Consider the following 24,141-nt stretch of genomic DNA (forward strand, 5'->3'; position numbering starts at 1 on the left):
TCTCCAACGTTAGCTATTATCACTGCCATCGTGGTTACTGCTCCTCAGCTTGACGGCCTACTTTATTCCCTAGACTTGCCTCTAAATGACTCTTTTCAACTAAAAGCTGCCTCAAAAGCCCAAGGTTTGTCAGCCCAGGGTATGTTCTGAGAGATGAGTGACAGCAGCCCCTTTGGAAAGAGCATTCCACCTGCAGGGGGACCGTGTGGACAGGACACCGCGCGTGGACCTAAGCTCAGCGTGTCACCCCGCCTGTGTCCCCTCCACCACCCGTCAGCATCCGGACCGCCTGCCTTATACTGCAAGCTCCCAAACACTGAGGGTCCTGCTTCAAACACAAACACCCCGAAACCACAAGGCAAACAGGTTTAGCCAGACAGGTTTAGTGGTGACAAGGATGCTGAACTCAGAAGAGGTACCGTCAGACTAATTCACCCTCTCTGGGAGTCAGCTTCTCTGACATCAAGTGAGGGGCTTGGACTAAAAGGCCTTAAGATGCCTTTCTTCTTAAAAACAAACGCATTAAAAGCTGCCATGGGGCTTCCCTGGTGGCGCAGTGGTTGACAGTCCGCCTGCCGATGCAGGGGACATGGGTTCGTGCCCCGGTCCGGGAAGATCCTACATGCCGCGGAGCGGCTGGGTCTGTGAGCCATGGCCGCTGAGCCTGCGCGTCCGGAGCCCGTGCTCTGCAGCGGGAGACGCCACGACAGTGAGAGGCCCGCGTACCGAAAAAGAAAAAAAAGAAAGCTGCCATGATTTGGGTGGTTATTAAAACCTTATGGAGACTGTGAAGGGAGAGGAGCTGAATTTTCGGGATCAAGTGAAAGGTGTCAGCAAGGATCCAAGGAAAGGAGAGGAAGGACAGAGACCCGGGGTGAAGGTCAGGGGGCAGCCCCAGCCCCATGAGAGAAGGGGGCAGGCAGGGCGTCCCCTCCATGCGGGCGTCTGTTTGTCTTGTTCTCAGTCTCCCTGGCCCCCCAGCCCCTGTCAGCACGGCCCCCGATGGGAGGGTCCTCACCCATCATGTTGTTGGCTCGAGAGCAGGTGGTGCGTTTCAGGATCTCGTGTACCTAAAACAGATGACAGTTCAGCCATGAGCATCTGGGCCACATGGTGCGTCCCCAGCCCGGGGGGTGGGGGGGGGGGCGGGGGATGGGCAGGCATGTGCCAAGCTCACGGACATTCCAATAAAGCATCTAACCCCTCATGCACACGCACCCCGTTTGACACCCCGTCCCCCCCCCACACAAATAAAGAAAAGCCTGTAAATTGACTGCAGTTACAGGAGGGAAGGGGAGCCCAGACTCACATCCCTCTGGAGGGCCCAGGAGGAAGCCGGGAGGGAAGGCGGGGGGGGGGGGGGGCGTGCCCGCCCCACCAGCCCCAACAGTGCCCTGCCGCTGAGGGGTCCTGAGCGAGCTCCCTGCAGGTCCTGAGGGCCCGGGGCCCCCCTGCAATGGAGCTGTCTCTCAGAGCTGCTTTGGGGACCCATGAAAGCGCTTTGGCAACGAGAAAAGGGCCACCTACATCTTGGTCCTTGGTGCTATCGCTTCTCTGCTCTTCCCCCAAGTCCTTATCACGCCTCCCCAGTCAGAGCAGGTCCCACCCATCCTCAAGACTCCAGGTGTCACAGCGCATCCTGGGCACACGGCAGGCTGCTGCTCGGTGACCGCTGCACCATCAACAGGTCAACAGCCCCGACTGCGGGGCCTGCAGGGAACCTGTCGCTCACTCGGGAGGGCGGGGTGCCGAGGGCACCCCAGCCAAGGAAGCAGGGACCCAGGGCAGAGTAAACCTGCAGGCCAACCTCCAAGGGGTCTCAAGCCTGCTCCCGGCTCCAGGAAGGAAGTCGGCGTTGGGACAGACAGCTGGGCTGCCCAGACGCCCACGGGAAAGGGGGCACTGGGAGATGCAGGTGAGGTCCTCAGACCAAAGCCCAGGGCGGAGCAGACCCCAGGACAAAACCCAAGGCCCTTTTCTCCCCCCGTCACAATGTGCGGTGGACTGGGAAAAGGGCAGGAGGGGAAGGAAGAAGCTTCCAGAACGAGAAAAGATGTGTTACTCCATCATCATTCACACTCCCACGTTCCAGCCACAGACCTACAGGGAGTGGTAAATAAATAACTTCCAGCAGAACGGGGCCCAAGAATGTTTAATTCACTTCTAATGCGGTGCAGTGTCCAACTGCAATAATAATTAGGAACAGCATTTATATGGCAGCCTATTATTCTACAAGCGCTTTGCAATTATCGGGTAATTTCCACAGTGCCCTATAACGTCCCCCCCAGTCGTGGGACCCAAGCTGTGGGGAGACTTACAGCTTGTAACAGCATCAGCTAAAACAATGGGAAGCTTATGCTTTTTTCTGTAGGAAGATAAAAGAAATCATATGCCCGTGTTAAATCTTCCTAGAACACTAGGCCAAGGGACCTGAGGTGTTTTCTTGCCCATCCTACAAGCAAAGAGTCAGGGCCGTGTTTTCAGCGTGACTTGGAAATGTTCTGTATCTTCCTCCAATCACCTGCCCCTTCTTACCCTCCTCATCACCCTGCTGACTTGGAAGTCCTCCAGGCATCTAACGCTCATTCCTCCTCCTGTTGAAACTTAAGTTCTTTCCTAGGGATCAGTGGAAGCACACTGCCATGTTTCCACTGTGGCCTAAGTGACCAGCGTTCCTTGGGCCCCTTTTTCTCTCCCCTCTTCTGTCCATAGGCTGGATGCCCTCCAGGGGTGGAGGGGATAAATGGATCAGTGAACAGAGATGCCCTACAGCTCAGACTGGGGCTGCAGGGCCCAGGCCCTATGCAGATTTTCAGTGGAATCAACCATCCTGCAAAATCCAAAACCTTGACTGCAAAAGGCAAGAAGACAGTAGAAGAATGGCTACAGTCACAAACGCTGGCTTCCTGTTGAACGGGCTGGTAATTTTGTCCTTGGACAAACTGCCCAGCTCCAGCATTCCCCGTGACAGCAACGCGCAGGACTTCTTTGGGAATGAAAGAAAGAAACTCAGCAGCCCAGCAATGAGCCCTCATTTGGACACAAAACGATCTGCCTGAATTTTTTTTCAATTCATTGCATCTCAGAGCCTCAGTTTCCTCAACTGTCAAGCAAGGGGGTCACCTGACTAGCTGAAAGTCCCTCCCCCGCAGCTCTGACATTCCCTGCTTTTGTGATTCCAAGAAGGGCCTGGGTGGAGAACCATAAAGAGGAGACCCTGTCTCAAGCCAAGAGTGAGAAGAGTTGTTGGCTATTTCGATACTGGGATTGGGAAGCTCCTGGACGCTCCTTCCAGTTGCTAGGCAACTCCAAGCTAAGGATGATGGGAGGCAGCAGGGAGGGCAAGAGATGTCCTGCCAAAGGGGATCCAGGCTTCCTCCCCCCCTCCCGAGCCCACCACACCTGGTTAAGCACCTGGTTAGCCGGTTTACTTACAATGCGGCTACGGGTAGCACTATCAAAGAAGGTGTCCTCGTCCTGAATGTTGTACCTGGCGACACCAAGAAAGCAGGTCAATTCATTCCATTATCCTTGTCCTGGGACTACTGTCACCCCAGACCCAGAGCAAACCTCTAGAAAGCAACATAGCAAGATGTGTAAGCCACACACACACTCACAACATTTACACTCTTGCTGACCCAGTAATTCTGAAAACTTATCATAGAAATGTATCACTGGGAAAATTAATTCAGTGGAAAAAAAAGGTCCGTAAATGAAAATGTTCATTACAAACTTACTTATAACAAAGACTATGGAGCTAAGACGCAATTCCAAAACCTAAAGGATAGATTATCATATAGCCATTGAAAATTATAATTATGAAAACTTTAGAAATACTGTAGAAAAAGTTAGACTATCATAGAAAAACATTATACTATGATGAGTTTTAAAAATGAAATTATATAAAAAGGATTCCTGTGTGTGGACAAAGACAGTAAAAACACAACAACGGGGAACTCCCTGGCGGTCCAGTGGTTAGGACTCAGCACTGCCACTGCCGAGGGCCCAGGTTCGATCCCTGGTCAGGGAACTAAGATCCTGCAAGCCGCACGGCGTGGCTGGGAAAAAAAAAAACAGAAAAACAAAACTCAACAACAGAAAAGAGTGCAGTTTCAGGATGTTGGGCTTATAACTTTTTCAAATTTTCATTTAATGTTGTCACTGTTGTCACAGCAATTAGATACCAAACTCCCAATTATGCAAGACCTGTGTCTGTTGTAAACTTCAAATGTTGACCTTTCACTCAAAAAAACACCTGTGTGGAATAAAGACGCAGATGCAGAGAATGGACTTGAGGACACGGGGAGGGGCAGGGGAAGCTGGGATGAAGTGAGAGAGTGGCATGGACATATATACACTACCAAATGTAAGGTAGATAGCTAGTGGGAAGCAGCCGCATAGCACAGGGAGATCAGCTCGGTGCTCTGTGACCACCTAGAGGGGTGGGACAGGGAGGGTGGGAGGGAGGGAGACGCAAGAGGGAAGAGATATGGGAACATATGTATATGTATAACTGATTCACTTTGTTACACAGCAGAAACTAACACACCATTGTAAAGCAATTATACTCCAATAAAGATGTTAAAAAAAAAAAAACACCTGTGTGACTGTCCTTAGGGCACTGTGCTGGAGGGCACACAGACACCTGAACCATGCCCCCGGCCCCCTGGGACCCCAGCCACTGGGGATGGGGGCGGGGGGTGTTTCCAAGCAATTGATGCAGAGGAGAACGTGGACACATGCAGACCATTGCTATGAAAACTCAGAGGATGGAGAGCATATTCTGGCCGGGGGTGAAGAACTGGCCTGGGGATCACAGGGGCTGAGTGAACGGAGCCGTGTGGGAGGTGGCCGGTCAGATGCCAGCGCCGGTGTGGAGACAGGGCCCAAGGAAGGGGGGATGTAGAGGAGGCTCAGAGTGCAAAAACAGCAGCCGGCCAGGAGGTCAACGTGCCAATCCCAGTCCAGCCACTTCAGCTTTCATGACCTTGGACAGATCCTGGGCCTTGGTTTCCTCTCCATAATAGAGGGATAGTTATATCTGGACGGCCGCTTCACAATGGGAGTGTGACACTATGATTTATAATAAATATATATTTTGGTCTTTATCCCCTGTGCTCACAGCTTCCCAAGCCCTAGGAATTTTCTGAGCCATAAGAGCATCTTTTGTTATAGTATTTGGTCTCCTGTCCTCAGTTCCTGAAATTGCTTCAGAGCCATAAAGGTGACAGGAGTGTCATGTTATTCATAACAAGCCCCTTTCAACCACCAGTGAGTTTATGTTAATGAGGTGACTTTTGGAAAGCTGCTAAGGATAGGGCTGGTTGCCAGGGAAACCACCAGGAGTTAGGGTTGGAACTTTCAGTCCTACCCACTGATTTCCGGGGAGCAGAGCGGGACTGGAGGTTGGATCAGTCACCAATGGCCAATGATTTGATCACTCACGCCTATGGAATGAAACCTCCATAAAAATCCAAAAGGATGCAGTTTGAGCAGCTTCTGGGTTGGTGAATCAAAACGCTTTCACGCTGAGCCCGAAACTCACGAGGACAGAAGCGCCGTTGTTTGGGACCTCGCCTTATGTGTCTCTTCACCTGGCTGTTGACCTGTATCCTTTAACATCCTTTATAATAAACCGGTAATCCAGCGAGTAAACTGGTTTCCTGAGTTCTGTGAGCCACTCTAGCAAATTAGTCGAACGCAAGGAGGGGGTTGTGAGAACCTCTGACTTGTAGCCAGTCGGTCAGAAGCACAGGTCGCAACCTGGACTTGCTTAGGCATCTGAAGTGCGGGGCAGTCTTGTGACACTGAGCCCTCAGCCTGAGCAATCTGATGCTATTTCCAGGTAAACAGTGTCAGAACTCAGTTGAATTGTAGGGCACCCAGCTGGTGTCGGAGAATTTCTTGGTGGTGCGGGAAAACCCACACACACATTGGAACTGGTGACCAGAATTGGTACCAGAATCGTTAAGGGGTAAAAACTCAATGAGGGAGCATATGCATGTGTACAGAATTGTTATCTAACACGGCAAAGATGGGCAGAGATGGTACCCAATGAATGGCAGAAACACAGCCCATCGATGCCATCTCCTCCAAAAGCACAGATCCTGCATCTTTTCTTCCTTTCCGAGCCCATTCCTTTCCCTCTCTCACTCCATTCTCTTACCACTCTTGATAGTTTCTTATTTTATCATTAGCTCCTAAAACAGAATTAGCCCTTGGCTTCTGCATCTCCCACTTCCCAACCACGACTCCCCCTTCCAAAGGCTTCCCAAAGGGCCATCCCTGAGAAGAAAACCTATTCCCTCCCCTCCTCTGGGTCAATGAGGGCACGAGCTGGCAGCTGGGAAGACAGACGTCCAGAAGCTTCATCCACCGTCTCTCTGCACTATCACAATATCTTGAAACCCTGTTAGACTGGGAACACAGCAGAGTGGTTTCCCTACAGAAGGTAAACAGGTATCGGACCACTTTGCTCACAGAGTCCCGAAGTTGCTGGCTGTCTGCTCCCTGATTCTCCATCCATCACGCAAAGTGACTGAAATGGCAGATTTTCCCAGAAGCCACGGGATGAACATTCAAGAGCTATCTGCGATCATCTCGCTCAGGGACAGGGATTGGGAAGGCAGACACACGGAGTATTCCACCCTGAGAGCAGGCTTCCTCCCCCATCTCCCAGGCACCCGGGCACTCGGCTCACGAGCTGAGGCCCCAGGTGGTGCCTGATGTCCCTTCCCATCCCCCACGCAGCCCCACCTCCAGAGTTCCAATACTCACAGGTACATTTTCTCCCTGGAGAACGGATAGGAGAGGTTTTTCATCCTGTCGTTACTGTGCTCGGGCACTCGGGGCTTCAGGGGTGCGCTCAGCTTCTGCAGGATCTCGTTGAACGTCTTCGCGATGCTGCCTTCTGACTTGATCACGTACCTCTACGACGGCAAAGCCACAGGTGTGAGGAGGAGGCCTCGTCCAACGCTCAGAGGAGAAGGACCCACAGCCAGAGCTGCAGGGGGCTCAGATTCCCCCCGTAGGGGACACTCTGGGGAGAGGACGAGACTGGGGAAGCCAGCAGGAGGGTCCTGCCCTTCCTCCCCTGCTTTCACAAGGTGGTGAACCCCCTCAACTGTTTGTGCGAATGGAGGTGACCAGTGCAGGGAAGGAGGAGCGCGGTGACGACTGCAGACTTTCTATACATCTTTGTTATATCATCACAGAAGACCTACTGTGTGACCGTCACCATACTAAGGGCTTTACTCAAATGAGCTCCAATGCACACTGCACCCAGCCAGCTAGATAATGTTACGCTCCTGTTATGATGAGGAAATTAAGGCTCAAAAAGGTGAGATGAGTCAACAAAGGTCACACAGATAGTAACTGGGCGACTGCTTGGATCTAACTCGTGTCAACCCAATCCCAAGTCTGTACTCTCCAACCAGACCACGCCCCCATGTGACGGTCCAGCATCGCTTCTCTTGTGCTCTTCTTAGGAGACGTCTGATAAATGAGTGTGCTGTCAAAGTACTACGCACCCAGCGAGTACCTGCCTCGAGTAAAGCGCTGCGTCGGTACCAAGATAATCACTGGTATTTATAGTACCTATGGTTTTTCATAACGTACAGAGTCGTCTGCATACACTATAGCTTCTGGTCTTTCTAATTTATGGATGTTGTCATTGAGACAGCAGAGGTTGTACTTGTCACAGCAAAGCTCTGGTGGATTAACAATGGCCACAGATTTTTTCTCCACACAAGTTCTCCATTCAAGAGGTGGCATCTCTGTTTCCACCCCCTTAAGTCTGGATGGGCTCTGGGGCTGCCTGCCCAGTGCAGCAGAAGGGACACTATGCCAGTTCCACCCTTTAAGAAGATGGGCAGCTTCTGCCTTGGTCTGCCTTGGTCTCTTGAAGCTCTGAGCCGCCTGCAGGAAGTCTGAGGAGACGTGCGGAGAGGACTCAGACAGGGAAAGGACGAGGTTGAGCCCAACCTTCTGCCCACCCTGCCAAGCGTCAGGCGTGTGAGGGAGGCTTTCCTGGACATTGCTGTCCAGCTCAACCCCAAGCCGAATACCACCAAATGACCCCGGTCAACACCACGTGGAGAAGAATCACCCCGTCTAGCTCTGCTCAAGATACTGAGCAAAAATTCATGGGACAGAATACAATGGCTGTGTCTTACTGAGTAAGCTGGGGCTAATTTGTCCTGCTGCAGTAGGTGACCAGATAAGAGTCACAGCCAGACCCTCCGACTGGAAAGCCGGCTGTGTTCTCTATCAAGACATCCTTAAGATGCTTAAATCTAGAGCGGCTGTAAAACATGTACAAAACACTTGTAATACTGATGGGGAAAAATGCCACAGAAGACACGCAAAATGCTCTGAGGGCTCAAAGAAGGAGACGGCACGTCCCGCTGAAGAATCAGAAAAGTGCTTCCTGAGGAGAGCAGCATTTCTGTTGGGACTTGAACAGAAAGGTAACCTTCTTTTGTTTTCCTGTTCTTTAATAAAATCATGATAATCAGTGGGAAGGGGGAGAACCTCCCCAATCTAAGGACTGAGACACAAGCCCAGTTTAGTTATTTCTTCTGATACACTTCTCTATGCATTTTGACTTAATTTCAATCACAAAATTAACACAGTTCTAGTAAACAAAGAAACCAAAACCAGGGACTTCCCTGGTGAGCCAGTGGTTAAGTCTCCAAGCTTCCACTGCAGGGGGGCACGGGTTCAATCCCTGGCCAGGGAACTAAGATCCCACATGCCATGCGGTGTGGCCAAAAAAAAAGAGACCAAAACCAAAAAGTATATTAACTAACATTAACAGCTTCCTTTCACTTCCAATCCCATCCCATCCTCCACTGCAGAGGAAATCTCCATTCACAATTTGGAGTATGTTTTATCCTGACTCTCTCCATACGTATTATATGTGACTGAATCCCTTTCCAAACACACCTGTGATCATACTTCACAGGTACGATGGTATAATTCTACAATTTGCTTTTCTCGTTTAGCAATATATCCCGAGTACGTGTCTTTCCAAGTCAGTCCACGTAGAACTACCTTCATGAAGGCACCATATGACACAGTGGGTACGAGTTCTAATTTGTTCAGTCACTTCCCTAGTGATGGGCATTTATTTTAGCCTCTACATGTGTTTTATCTTCTTTAATCATACTTCTATTAACCTCACGTTATACATACTTTTAATGAATCAGGCTCGAACAGATATCAGCAAAGACATTCCAAGCCAACCAAAAAAGTAAAAAAGTTCAAGCTGGATTTAAGAAGGGTTCACAGCCTGGTTCTTTGGTGCTCGGGTTCTGATGGGGGAATCGTGACGGTTCACGGCAGAAAGGCACACGGAGACCAGTGCATGGAGATCCCGCTGCACGAGGCGACGGGAAGTCAGCGAAGGGTGTGAACAAGGACAACATCAGAGCTGTGAATCAAGAAATTCATCAGGCGGGTTCTGCACAAAGAAGGAGCCAGCCTTCTGAACCGAGGGGACCGTTTACTTCTGGGAGCACAAACCATTTCTAAGCATCTCCTATGCACCTGGCTTGATGTACATCAGCACTGATCTTAAAGACGTGCCTCTAAAAACCGAGAGGGGTTGGGCTTCCCTGGTGGCGCAGTGGCTGAGAGTCCGCCTGCCGATGCAGGGGACACGGGTTCGTGCCCCGCTCCGGGAAGATCCCACATGCCGCAGAGTGGCTGGGCCCGTAAGCCGTGGCCGCTGAGCATGCGCGAGAGGGGTTAAGAATCTCAGTCGAGATCACATAGACAGTGTCAACCAGATAATAAGTGCTGGAGCCTCGGAACCTCGTGGCAGAGCCTGCGACCTTGGCTGCTTCACTCTACTCTTCCTCTGCCGCGACGTGAGTGAACATCGGGGAAAAACAGTGTGCACCTTACTCTACTGCCCCTACTGTTATAAAGCTCTTGACCCTCCTGCCATCGGTCACCTAGATGCAAAGAGCTCACCTCTGGGGCATCCTTGGGCCTGGAGGGACAGGGGCAGAACGATGACCCGTTCACCGTATCCCAACACATCTCACAGGTCATTTAGGGCAGGTTCCAACCGGGCACGTGTCCTGCAGCGTGTTCACCATACCCGTAACCATGCGTCTTTAAAGGGCACGTGCGTGGCAATTCAAGTTTCAGAGCAGGAGGGAAGCTGACTGGCTCTGCATCCTAGATGCCTTGGAACGACAGACTTGGACCAACCGAGGGTGTTTCTCCTCTGTCCACTTTCCCCATGTCCACCTCTGGTTTCCTAGTCTAAGGAGGCTTCAACTACAGCAATAACTGGCTTCCCACCTCTCTTGCTTAGGGCTGCCAGATTTAACAAATAGAAATGCAAGAAGTCCGGTTAAATGTGCATTGGAGGTAAACAATAAATTTTAACTTTTAACGAAACAATTTTTTCATTAAAAAAGACAACCGGAGGGCATACTCACATAAAAAAATTACACTAGAGCCACAATCATTTTTTTGTCTAAGTATGTCCGCTGCAGTATTTAGGACATACTTATGTTGATACTAAACAAAGTATTCATTGTTTATTTGAACTTTGGGTTTAACTAGGCACGCTGTATTTTATCTGGCAACCCCACTTTTGTCCACCTCTAATTCAGTCTCCACGTTGGAGCCAGAGTGATGTTTCTGAAGCAAAACTCTGATCATGTCACCTCCCTGCGGAAAAGGCTTCCACCATCACCCATTGCTCTTATGATAAAAACCAAAATTCTCCACGCAGCCTGGGGGGTCCCGGAGAAGTCTCCACCTTCTCCTTGCCCCACGGTCCCCTGCTCACTGCACCCAGCCACCAGCCTCGGGCAGCATTTTTAGTACTCTATACCCTTCGCCTTCTCCCTCCCGCTCACCAACCTGTGTTCACACTTGAGTTCTCACTCAATCGTCACTTCCGGGGGAAGTCTTTCCTGGCTTCCAGACAAGGTCAAGCCCCACCTTCACCGCATTTCGAGGCCCCAATTCCTCGCCTTCACAGCACTTATCGTAGCTATGATTTTACATTTATTTGAATGATTATTTGATTCATGTCCAGCCTCCCCACCAAACAGTCTCCACGAAGGCAGGACACCGTCCAACCACCCCCTATGGGTAAACGAACGAGCGAATGATAAATCTCTGGGGACCCAGCACTGATGATAGCAGTTGCTGCCACTGCAGGAGCCCAGGCCGGGGACAGAACAGTCGTCAGGTAACAGGCCCTGGTAGAGGGAAACCAGGATGGAGAAGAAAGCCACCGCCCAAAGCCACCGGCCGGCCGAAAGGTCTCCGGGCCTGTCGGCACCAGCTGCAAGGGCGCGCGGGGTTGCCCAGTCCCGGCAGAGGCCAGGAGGGCCTGCATTCAATCCATGCGGATTAACGACCAGCACCTGCCCCAGGGCCTTGTCCTGGAAGACGGTCAGCTGAGCGCCTCCGAGCTGGTCTTGAACCTCCTCCTAGCAGTGGGTCTGGCAGAGCTCCCTAGAGAAGCGAGCTAAGGGGAGTGGGGCCTGTGGCATGTTTCTGGAGGGACCAGGGATGGGACCAGGATAAATCCTGACTATCCTGATGGGGGGAGGGGTGCTCCAAAGCCCTGCAAACAGCATCATTTACCTCCAGGAACAATGTAAACGGTGCAAAAGGCCAGAGTCCCAGCAGAACCGTCAAGGCGACCTCCACCCCACAGCCCTGACGGAGGCCCTACACACACCTGGGCAGACACAACGGCCCACGCCCACAGTCAAACATGGCGGGCGGCCCCATGCACGCTACCGTGGATGCTAAGCTTGGAGGACAGAGGACCTGCCTCCTGCCTCTGTGCCTTTGCACGTGTCGTACCTATTCCTGGAACTTCTCCCCTCCCTCTCCACCTGAACTACCCTCCTTCTCCTCCACTGGGCTCAAGTACCAGCTTTCCCAGGAAACCCTCCTTAGCCACTCTCCTGCTGCCATGCTTCCTTAGCAGCCTGTGAACGAATACCTGTGTCATAACGTTTGCCACACTCATCTCTAACTTGTGGTTCACGCGTCTGTCTCCCCAACAGACGGTGGGCATCTGGGGAGCAGGGAGCATGCCCTGTGCACACGGGAGGCACACTAATGTCTACGGAGCAAATGACCCGGGTCCTGGTCCTTGCTGACGCTAACGAGCTGTGTGACTCTGGGCAAGTGGCTCTCCCTCTCAGATTCTTCATCTCTAAAGAGAGAATTGGGGAACTTCCACTCCCCACAAGGACGGAGTAACAGGGACCAGATTTACCCTACCTGAACCAACCAAAACACCGAGAGAAAAAAAAAAAACATGAAATAATGGTTGCTCTGGTCGGAATGTTTGTGTCCCCGCAAAATTCATATCCTGAATCCTGATGCCCAGCGTGATGGCTATTGCACAGGGGGGCATTTGGGAGGTGATCAGGTCATGAGGGTGGTGCCCCCGTGAATGCGATTGGTGCCATTATAAAAGAGACTCCAGAGAGCTCCCAGCCCCTTCCGCCATGTGAGGACACAGCGAGAAAGTGCCGCTATGAACCAGGAAGGGGGCTCTCGCCCAACCAGGCTGGTACCCTGGTCTCAGACTTCCAGCCTCCAGAAGAACTGTGAGAAGTTCTGCTGTGTACACGCCTCCCGAGTCTGTGGCATTTTGTTAGAGCAGCCCGAACAGACTAAGAAAGCACTTTTCAAGATACTGGACATTGATTAAGCAGTAACGAGTTCCTGAGAGACAGGAAATGAAAATGGTGACTCCTGGGATCGCTCCAGCTCACTGCCTCGAGAGAGGTCCAGGGCTGAGGGGCAGGAAGGGGAAGCAGGTGGAGGCCCACACACTCCCTGGGCTGAGCAGCCTTAGCTGTAGGTCTGGGGAGACCAGGGCAACCAGAGCTCCCAGGACAGCGCAGCCAAGGGGAGAGAGCTTCGTGAAGAACCCTGCAGGCAGTCCTCTTGGAGCACTGGGCGGCGGGGTGCAAGGAAGCTGCCAGACGCTGGAGAAAACCCGTCTGCAAGGGTTGGGAACAGCCCCTGTCCCCACCGGCCAGGATGGCAAGCTCACCATTCGAGGGGCGTTGGGTAGAGTCCTAGGGTCCGCTCACCAGGAGGCATAATTAGCCCGAGGCTGAGCCCCGCTCCAGACCCACTTCACAAATCACAAAAGACAGAACCTGACTAAATGGCTTTGAAAGTACCATCCAAGTGTGACCTTCTTTGGCTTTAGACATTTAATGAAAAAGACGCGTTAATTCTCAGCACAGACACGTCCGGGCACCTGCTGGGCGCCAGGCGCTGAGCCTGGGGGGTGACTGGTTGCTTGTGCCAGAAGCTGAAGCAGCATGGCGACGAGGATGACCCCTCCACACGCAGGACGCTCACCCTGGAATCCCACAGGCCCACCCAGCAGCATCGGCCTCGCTACGTTACAGACAGGGAAACGGAGACTCAGAGGGGCAGGGAGCCGCCAGCGTCGGGTGACACCAGGCCTCAGAACCCAGGTTTCCTGACTCCCCTATCCAGCCTCTCTTCTTAAACCTCGGATCCTTGGAAGGGCTGCGTGGTCCCCGAGAAGGCGGAAGGCCGGAGCTCCCTCTCAGCCCCCGCCAAGCTCGGCAGCCTGGCTCTTCCCCCGTGTTCCGCAGGGTCCACGAAAGGCGCCCCGACCCTCTTCAGTATTGTTAATACAATCAGCAGAAGCATCGTTATGGCTGTTATTCTTGGACAGTGGAGAACAAGGAACATCCTCAGAAATGGCAAGACACATGTTCCCCAGCTGTTCCCCATTACGCCCTCCCCGGGTACACGATACGCCTTTCATGTGCTTAAATTCATAAATAATTTTTAAAGTATGTTTTTGCTCTTATTCTTTATTCCAGGGCTCAAATGTGGTTCTCATAAAAGTCTGCTTTGGCCTCACTGTCACAAGCTAAGAGGTTTACCGAAAGGCCTCTTTTCTTCTTTCTTCCCCCGTCTCCCTCAGCCTCTCCCCTCCAGAGGGGCACGGCAGTGTGGTCTCAGGGCTAATTTGTTTCCTTCCTGCGCTGGAATCATGTTCCTTCCCAGGATGCAAGGAACTGAGGCTGTCGTGATTGTCTATCGTGGACAGATACAGGCTGCTGTCCCCATTTTACAGGTAAAGAAACAGGCACAGAAAGTTTTACTAGCATGCCCGATGTCACGCAAACACTAGGAGATCCAAGGACCCCCCCACCCCGAAACATCAAGGGAAGGGAATAACCACATGCGATCTAAATAAAATAATCTTGATTATCCATGAGTCCCTCATCTGCAGTGATCTAAGAGGGCCTCTTTCTGCAACTCGTAGGAAAAGTCAGCAGGAAAAGCAGCACCAGGCCTAAAGGTGGAGAGCAAGCCAGCTGTGAGCACGTGTGTCCGCTTACACCCCACGGCCCAACAGACACTAATCCAGACTGTCTTCTCCTTTCAACGTTTCTGTGCGCTCCTCTGCGCCTCTGGTCACTGGGTAACTGAGGGTTGACTGAGCTGAAGATGATCACCTGCTCACCTTTCATTTCAAAAGGCTCAGACACACAGGGAAGCCAAACTGTGGAAGGTGCCTCTGCAAGCTGGACCGGGGTGGGCGCCTCCGGACTAAAGAAGTTATGAGGAAGAGAAGCTAAAGGTGCAGCAGAAGAGGTCCGCTGTTCTCACGCCCCGTTGGCGCCTGACGGGACAGGCGGAGGGAGGGATGCGCGCAGACGTGCACGCACCGAACCCGGATCCGAGGAGCTCCGTGCACAAGCCCAGCTACCCACGCGAGCGAGCATTAAACCGCCCACCAATCCAAATGCAAGCAGCACCAGGAGCCACTAAGCTCAGCTGCAAACTGGAGCCCAAAGGAGCCTCTGCGGGCGCACCAAGAACAGGAGCTCATCCGTCCCCCCATCCCCACCAGTGCCTACGGGTCCATTTCCCATCCACGGCCTCGCCGAATGCAGCCAGTGACATAGTCACAAAATGCACATTCTCTGAGGTCTGACTCCGGATTCGCTTAGGGTTTTTAATTCTGTTTCAGTATGTCTTCTACACGTGAGTGAATGTTTGCTGACTTTTAAAATGTGGGAGAACTCCCAACTACTTACATGGCTCACGAGCCCCCCTCTGAGCCACGCCTCCTGCCTCCTTCCAGAGGCTCAGCCTTCACCCCGCCCTACCCCCCACACCGCAGTCTCCACGCCGCGCGCACTGGCCTCGCCTCCTCCCAGTTCCCCGCACAGGCCGGGGTTTTCTTACCTCGGGGCTGGAGGACATGCCCTTCCCTCGCCCAGGAAGGTTCTCACCTGCCCCCCAGCCTGGTAAACTCCTAGCCAGCCCTCTGGTCTCAGTTCAGATGGCCCCTTCTTGCACCCTGGCCCCCATCGAAACTGGTCTCCTCTGGTTGGCTCTTTGTCTGTCCTGCTCTTTTTCTTCTGTTGGTGCCTCCAAGCTCATCAACAGCTACTCGACTTCTGAATCCTCCCCACGCAGAAGCCACATGGTCCAGGACCAGCTGTAGTCACCACTGCATCACCTGCAGAGTATCTCAGACATAGTGATACTCAGTAACTATTCACTGGGTGGATGGATGGATGGATGGGTGGATGAAAAATGTGACCTTTCAAAGGGCTAGGACCCCTTATACACAGCCATTCCGGGTATAGTCAGCCTCTTCCTAAATGCTCTTGGTAACTGAAGGGGCTACTGAGGACCCAGATCAGGGACGGCCGCTACGGTACGTGTACCATGGCGCTATCTCCCCGACCTTACAGACAGCCCTGAGGCATCACTCTCCAGTAAGCCACCACCAATGAATCGGGCCTGGTGCGTGCCACCCGTTTGTCATTCATTAACAAATGCTGATTTAGTGCTTGCTCTGTACCGGGCCCCGTTCTAGGTGCTGCCGACAGGGTGAAACCGCCCTGCCCTCCTGGAGCTTCCAGCGTAGTGCCGACAGGGACAGTCAAACAAAGACACAAACATGCTACTCAGCATCCAGCAGCGCTGAGTGTTAGAAAGAAAAGAACAAGAGGAGGAGGAGGATGGAGCGAGACAGAGGTCCGCTTCACACAGGACGGTCGGGGATGTCTGTGCAGGCAGAGACCCCGTTGCGGTGGGAGAACGCGTCCTGCGCTATCTGGAGGTCCCCAGGCAGAGGGAGGGGCAAGCAAAAGGCGCTGAGAGGGAAACAGGCTTGGTATCTTGGAGGACCAGTGTGCCTGGGGCGGAGTGCCTAAGTGGGCAGTGCCGGGAAGTTCCTTTCTGTGTCAGAGGTGACAGACACGGCATCCGTTTAGAGGCCCTGCGGAGACACTGTCATTCCCAGCCCCGCTCTGACCAGCAGCCCTTTAATATCCATGGCAGGGATCACACGACACCCTCGGGCTCCGGCCTGTCCCCGCACAGGACAGCTCTAGTCCATGGTGGCACTCTGACTGTGCACCCTGCCCCCATTCTTGGGGCTCTGATCCATTGTAAGCTGGTAAACGCTTACCCACCACCTGGGTGTGGAGGGTCGAGTGGCTGATTCGGAACCTTCACTGATTTCCGTGGTGTAAATACGCCCACCGTGGCCAAGTTCAATCACCAATGGTGCAAAGACCAGCCTGCAAAGTTTCTGAAAATGTGTCAGACCTCAAGAGCCGTTATGCACCAGCACATCACTGAAGCCAGTTCTTCCTGGGTAAGAAGAATTCTGCTGTGAGCTCCAGGTACCAGAAGCTGACTGCCTCCTCCTCCTGTCTCCCCCTCTCCTCCCGCAGGCCCCTCCCATCCACCCACAGAGGCAGCCACGACCAAGCCAGGCCCCCCACTCCCACATCTCCTACTGAAGAGCCCAGTTACTCAGCACAGTGCTGGCTTACCACTGCTGTCCTGGCGGGATTATTAGTAGCTCTGTCACCCTCAGAAGGGCCCAACATTGGATGACAAATTCTATCCACTGCCCTCTGCTCTCAGCGCCACCTGCACAGGGCCCAGGGTCCAGGTCCCAGCCAGCCCATCTGGCAGGAGCTGCCCCAGTTCAGCTGGACATGACTTGAGGCTTTCAAAAGGAAAAGCACCACTTCTCTTTCAATTTTTTTTCAACCACAAGCTTAAAAACAAGTTAATTTTAAAAATTCAAGTTCAGGGCCTGCCTGGTGGCGCAGTGGTTGAGAGTCCGCCTGCCGATGCAGGGGACGCGGGTTCGTGCCCCGGTCCGGGAGGATCCCACATGCCGCGGAGCGGCTGGGCCCGTGAGCCATGGCCGCTGAGCCTGCGCGTCCGGAGCCTGTGCTCCGCAACGGGAGAGGCCACAGCAGTGAGAGGCCCGCGTACCGCAAAAAAAAAAAAAATTCAAGTTCATTTCCCATTACACGTTTTCCTATTTTTGGCATCACTGTCTGTGAGCCCTGAGTCAGGCCTGTCTGCTAACAGCCCGGGGCCTGCGGTCTTGCCAGGCCTGAGCGCATGCCCGCAAGTTGGCCGGGAGCCATCTCGGGTTCCGCAGGGAGACAACGGCATGGAAGTGGCACCGATTGATTTTTTTCTGAATTTTGAAGATAAGAAGCATCACAGAAAACAAAAAAGTGTAAGTCAACGTGTTCTGCGCTCTTTCCAGCCTATCTAAACGGCAATCAAAGAGCGGGCACAAAAAGCCCATAAAGATATCAAATGTAAACCCAAGCCTCTCGGCTCCATCGCTATTGAAAACAAATGCTTGGGGACAGGCAGTGACAGCAAGGGGAGTCCCACCCACAACCCACCAGTGTGAACAGCTACAGCTCTGGTTCCCTCCAGCCCAGGATTACTGCAGAGTACATTCTACAGACCACTGGTTTCCCAAGATACTAAGAGGCATTCAGCAGGAAAAGGGCTGGACAAAGCTGAACCATTTCCTTTACTGCAGGGCTTTTCGAACTTTTAATTGGTCAAATAAATTTTAACATTAGTGTTTCTACAGTTTGTTAGACCATGGAAATTTTTTTAAACAAAAGGCTATCATTCTGCAGTAATACACTTTGAGACCATGCCACCTCCAGCCCAGGCATAGATTCTTCACTAAAGTGAGAGGGTGGGAGCTTGGCTTTGGAGTCAGACAAAACGAGTTTGAGTCCTCGATCTACCTCCTGGAAGCTGTGTGACCTCAGATAAGTTTATTAAACTGTCTGAGCCTCCGTTTCCTCATCTATAAAATGGGGCTAGAGCTAGTACCTACTTCACGCTGCTGTTGTGACGATAAAAACAAATAATGCACGTAAGGTTCTTACCAAAGCACACAGCACATAGGAAGCATTCGCTATATTTAATTCATTTCATTTAATTATCTATTTACTCAATTCATTTAATTGTCTATTTATCAACTTATATCTATGGTTACAAGATTTTTCATTTTCAGATATTTTGTTCTGATTGATCACCGATGGATCATCGAGACTGGTTTTATGAACCTTTCTCCTCAAAGTCAAAGGTAAGAATTATGAAATGTTTCAAGCTTTAAAACATGCTAACATCCTTATTTACAGATACCTCTTACCAAGGCAGAAGTTTTCACTTAAACCAACAATCATCCTTAGAAACAGAACTATAAATGGAGAAACAGTTGTTGAACTGAATAAGCAGCTCTTCTTAGCCACAGCGAGTGTCCCTCCACGATCCGTGCTGAATTGAGCCTTGCCTAGACTCTCCAATCTCATCAAAGCAGGACGGAACGTGAGACATCCAAGGAGACGCAGAAGGACGCTTGTACAAAGACTCCTCTAAACACCCTCAAAACCCAGCATCAAGAAGTGAGCGAGCCTATTTCAAGCAATCTCAGAAGATGCAAAGTGGATTCTTGGGATGCAGAGCAAGCCAACAAGCCTGTCAGAGAACCAGGTCCAGGCCTGTCTACTTATTGTTCTCCTGCCCGGAGGAACGCGGTAATTGTTCCCTACGGCTGCCATAAGAAACCGCCACAAACGGGGTGGCTTCAAACAACAGAATTCTACTTCCTCACAGCCGTGGAAGCCGCAAGTCTGAAATTGAGATTCCGGCAGGGCTGTGCTCCCTCCAAAGGCTCTGAGGGAAAAGGCCTCCTTGCCTCTCCCGGCCTCTGAGGGCCCCAGGCATTCCTCGGCTCAGGGCCACGTCGCCCCAGTCTCTGCCTCTGTCTTCACATGGCCTTCTCCCCCCGTGTTTGTGTGTCTCAAATCGCTCTTATAACGACACCTGTCACTGGAATTGAGTCCCCCCACGAAGTCCAGGATGATCTCTTCTCGAGATCCTTAACTAATTGTATCTGCAAAGACTCTTTTTCCAAATAAGATCAAATTCACAAATTCCAGGCTTAGGACGGTGACATGTCTTTTTTGGACACCACTACTCAACCCACTACAAAGAGGATTACAGACCTTAAAAGTACAAGCCTTGGGCTTCCCTGGTGGCACAGTGGTTAAGAATCCTCCTGCCAATGCAGGGGACACAGGTTCAAGCCCTGGTCCAGGAAGATCCCATATGCTGCAGAGCAACTAAGCCCGTGTGCCACAACGACTGAGCCTCTGCTCTGGAGCCTGCGAGCCACAACTACTGAGCCCTCGTGCCACAACTACTGAAGCCCACACGCCTAGAGCCCATGCTCTGCAACTAGAGAAGCCACCGCAATGAGAAGCCCGTGCACCAGAAAGAAGAGTAGCCCCCGCTCACTGCAACTAGAGAAAGCCCGCGTGCAGCAATGAAGACCCAACACAGCCAAAAAAATATTAAATTAAATTTTAAAAAGTACAAGCCTTGCGATGGCTAATTTCACGTGTCAGCTTGACTGGGCCACAGGGATGCCTAGACATTGGGTTGAATGTTCTTTTGGGTGTGTCTTTGAGGGTGTTTTCCGATGAGATTACCATCTCAATGGGTAGACTGAATGAAAAAGACAGCCTTCTGCAATGTGGGTGGGCCTCATCCAATCAGTTGAAGACATGAACAGAATAAAAAGCCTGACCTTCCTGCAAGTAAGAGGGGACTCCTTCTGCCTGCTGACCTGGACATCAGCCTTTCCCTGCCTTCAGATTCAAACCGAATCACTGGCTCTTCTTGGGTGCGAGCCTACTGGCATTTGGACTGGAACTTACATCGTCAGCTCTCCTGGGGCTCCACCTTTGCCAGCAGCAGACCATGGGACCTCCCAGCCTGCATACTCTCCTGGGCCAATTCCTCATAATAAATATATATATAAAATATATGTACATACACATATCCTGTTAGTTCTGTTTCTCTAGAGAAACCTTACTAATCCAAGCCTCACCTCTGGATAACTGAGAAGGCAGAGGTGCTCGAGTCCTGGCCTGGCTGAGTGGCCCCTGAAGCTGGGTGGGCACCAGAATCTGGGGGAGGGTCTTCCCGTGCAACTTTTGCAAAAGTCATGATTACCAGATCAGAATGTCTAGAAAGCCAGTAATAGGTTACTGAGAACAACTTCCAATAATTTACAAAGCTTAATGGAATTAATGTTTTCCTCCTAAGGGGCCACTCGAGCTAACTAAAATGTCACGTTTCTCTGCTTTTTAACTGGAATTATATTAGTCCAACGTGGTAACAATGATTTTCTCACACTCATCAGAAAATGCTTAACGGCAGTTCTGTATGTTTTCAGTTCATGGAAATGAGAAGATGAATTATTCCTTAATAAATGCAGTTTAGTAGATTAAAAAAATATTTCAAAACATGGATTCCACGGAGAGAATTAAAGTCTGAATGGCATTTCTGCTCTAAGCTTTATCCCTGAATTGAGTTAGCGCAGCAGAAATCTACCTACATAACTTGGTAGTACAACCTTTCCTGAACTACAGTTAAACACGACACCCTCAGTTTTTGCCCAGAATCGGTTTAAGAAATGGCCATAGGAAGAACATTCCAGCACCTTATATAAAACTCACATTTACTGAAAATATGTCCCTTATATTGTTCATGTCCTTTACATAAAATTATGCTTTAGCAACAGGAAAAAGTTCGCCTCCTTTTACCAAACAGATGCTTATTTCTGCAGATTACGTAAACCGTAGTCATTTCTGCCTTGGCTACCAGGAAGCTCAGAATGTATTTGTCTCACTTGCATCCATCGCCCTTATTTTCTTATTTCTATGATCATTATTTCCCCTGCACTTCCCACTTCCCCCCAGATTAATGATTCTTTTTTATTTGTCCCCTTTCAAAATGATCCATTTGTATTTATGCTTTTGGTCGTAATCCATCTCAAGTCCTTTTTGGGGACATAGGCTGAGATGTGAATCACATAACCCAGATTCGTGGAGGGAGAGCAAGGTCTCCTCTTGTCCCACCGGCTGTCTCTACCCTTTGAAACGGGCGCCTCTGAGCTCTCGTCTCTGTGCCGTGGGGCCTGAGCAGTCTTCCTGTTGGCTTTCCCCGTGACCGCGCCGCAGACCTCGCACTTGGAGCCATTATGTTTACCGATGCCCTAAGGACCCACGCCCTATGAGACAGGAGTCCTCCAGCACGCAGCCCAGAGGCCACCTATTCCTGCCTCTACGGCGAGTCCCCGTCTGGGCTGCTGGCTGCCTGGGCAGATTTCAGGAACTGGACCCAACACTGCAGATGCTGCTGGGAAGAGAAGTAGCAGGGAGGAGCAGTCCCGATCCGGGCCAGCTGTGCGCCCTACACACATCACATGCGAATGACGATACCGAAAACAGTAGTAAGACAGGCTACGCCTCTGCGACAGGCCTCCAAATACGTGGTCACTTCTCCTTACGGCAGCCCTGCACAGCTCTCATTACTCCTGTTTGGGAGATAAGGGGAGCTCTGAGCCTGCGTTCCTAAAGGTACCACTGGCTGGAGGTGAACAGCACCTACATGCATGTGAAGAACTCGTAAGCTAAAGTCCTTCCAGGCTCCTGGGAACAGCAAACGTGACCCCTGTAATATCAATCATTCTATCAACAAAGCTACGAAGACTTTGACAGACTGGACAAAAGTGATTTCCACCCATCCCAGGCATGTCCCTTCTTCCGAAATTAGTGGACTCTGGCTGGATGAACACGCTTTTGTTAATATGACCAGAACGGACTCTGTTACCTCGTCCCCATCAATTCTCCCGGAGGCGGGGTGCTTGTTCGTATATATAAAAAAGTCAGTGATAAATCCACATAGATATTGGCCACCTTGGTAAAGAACAGAGGTGAGAAAAGCATCCATTTCAAACCGTCCCAGGTTGCTCAGGACCAAAGGCCAGGCCTTCCTGCCCCCTTCCTGTGCAAGGACGCCGAGTGTCCCTCACAAAATACTGGCTCTTCTGTTGTTGTTTTTGGAAAACAAAGGCTTCCTTCCAAGACTCCCCCCCCACCGCCCACGGTTAATATCTGTGCTCAGGACTCCGTGTCCCTGGACGCATTACTGTGGATTCGTCCAGGTTGGAGATCTTGATGTTGTGATTTCCTCCCCATCTTCCCGGTCTCTCCGGACCCTACTGAGTTGTGATCCAAACCTCCGTCGGCCTCCACCAGAATGGAGGATGCTGACCGACCCCACCCCATGCCTCGGGCTTCCTCCCCGCCCACCCCTGCTGCCAGGACGTGGCTGTCTGCGAATGTGGTTTACTCCCATTGTAGTCAGTTCCCAAGCCCATTAGAAAGAGGGGAAAACGCCACTGGGCTCAGCGCTGGCCCCGCAGACTGCCCCGTCTCGTCCTCACCACCATGCTTCTTTCTCACCCCAGGAACTGGGTCTAACCCGCCCCTGGAATCGGCACCCACCCGGCACACCAAGTTATATCCTCCTCTCGTGGTTACAACACCCCCTGGGAGGTCAATCACAAGCCGCTGCCGTCTGTGAGTACAAAGGAGATCTGGGGCCCTGCGGCTGAGCCCGCAGACGATGCCAGAACGGTCCACCTGTGTGGAGTCCGGGGCCTAGACACCACGGGGAAAAGTTCCTTCCGTTACATCTGATGCTCATCAGGGCCACCACCTGGCTTTGCTCCCTGGACCAGCATTTTCCCAGACAGAATCTGTGCTGTGCTGTGCTAATGGGCTGCTACTTGACACAGTATTTAATCCGTGCTGGGATGTCTGGGTGTGTGCCTTCTTCCTGTTGTGCCCTTGGCTGTAGACTCTGGGGGCTCTGATGGTTTCTGAGCCCTTCAGGGTCTCTCCACAGACTTCCTTCCTCTGGGAGCTCCATCAGTGTTGGCTGCCTATTCCGTCAGGAGGGAAGGTGACTGGGGAACTAGGAATTGAGAATACACACATAAATGTTTGAGAACACAGACACGGTAATAAACTCCTGTGTTTCCATAGCACTAGTCAGGAACTGGATTCTTACAACAACCTTCTAAGAAAAACAGGGCAGCTGTCACTATGCCCACATCACAGATGAGGAAACTGAGGCTCCGGAAGATGAGGTGACGTACCCAAATCACACGGCAAGTGAGTGCAGAACCCAGGCTAGAAGCCCAGTCTTCCGAGGACTCGACTGATGCAGTGTCTACCACCCTATGCCTCCAAGATAAAAGGGAAGGAGGGGAAGAAACAACCGAAGGGTCCAACAACAGGTGGATGCATAAAGAAGATCATATTATATACATAAGTACACATACACACATGCATATCATGGAATATCATTCAGCCCTGAGAAGGAAGGAAACCCTGACATCTGCAGCACCATGGCTGGACCTGGAGCACGTTATGCCAGGTGAGTGAGTCAAGGGAAGAAAAGCACTGTATGACGTCACTTACACGTGGAATCTAAAAAGCCAACCTTGTTAAAACAAGGAGAAAATGGTGGTTACCAGGCAATGGGGTGGAGGGATAGGACAGACGCTATTTAAGGGTACACACTTGCAACAGGTAGGAAATGAGCCCTAGAGATCGAATGCACAGCAGAGTGAACATACACAGCGATAGTGTATCATAACCATCAAAGCTGCTAAGAGTCCGGAATTTAGTGATTCCAGCCACTAAAAAGGATAATTAGGTAACATGACAGAGAGGCTAGTTATGGCTACAGTGGCAATCATATCACAATCTATGAGTGTATCAAATTAATATGTTGTACACCTAAAATTTACACAAGGTTATACGTCAAATATATTTAAATGATAAAAAAAGAAATGCAGAAAAGCAAAAGAAGGGAGGCGACTCAGAGATGGCTGCGTCATGACACGTCCTTGCTCTAGTCACCTCA

The 24,141-nt window shown here is 51.4% G+C and overlaps 1 protein-coding gene across 1 annotated transcript in view; it reads right to left on the reverse strand.

The window, feature by feature from the left end:
- ANO2 (anoctamin 2) overlaps nucleotides 1–24,141 on the reverse strand; it is a gene marked incomplete at its 5' end in the record, with an annotated part of 318,386 nt that overhangs the window by 235,128 nt on the left and 59,117 nt on the right. Inside the window, 3 exons of the mRNA XM_082849511.1 lie at nucleotides 1,019–1,070; nucleotides 3,436–3,490; nucleotides 6,778–6,929. Of these exons, the coding sequence (XP_082705637.1) occupies nucleotides 1,019–1,070; nucleotides 3,436–3,490; nucleotides 6,778–6,929 (259 nt within the window). The remainder of the gene's footprint in view (nucleotides 1–1,018; nucleotides 1,071–3,435; nucleotides 3,491–6,777; nucleotides 6,930–24,141) is intronic.

The sequence above is a fragment of the Leucopleurus acutus genome, assembly GCF_964270905.1.
Source record: "Leucopleurus acutus genome assembly, chromosome: 11".
Classification (NCBI taxonomy): domain Eukaryota; kingdom Metazoa; phylum Chordata; class Mammalia; order Artiodactyla; family Delphinidae; genus Leucopleurus; species Leucopleurus acutus.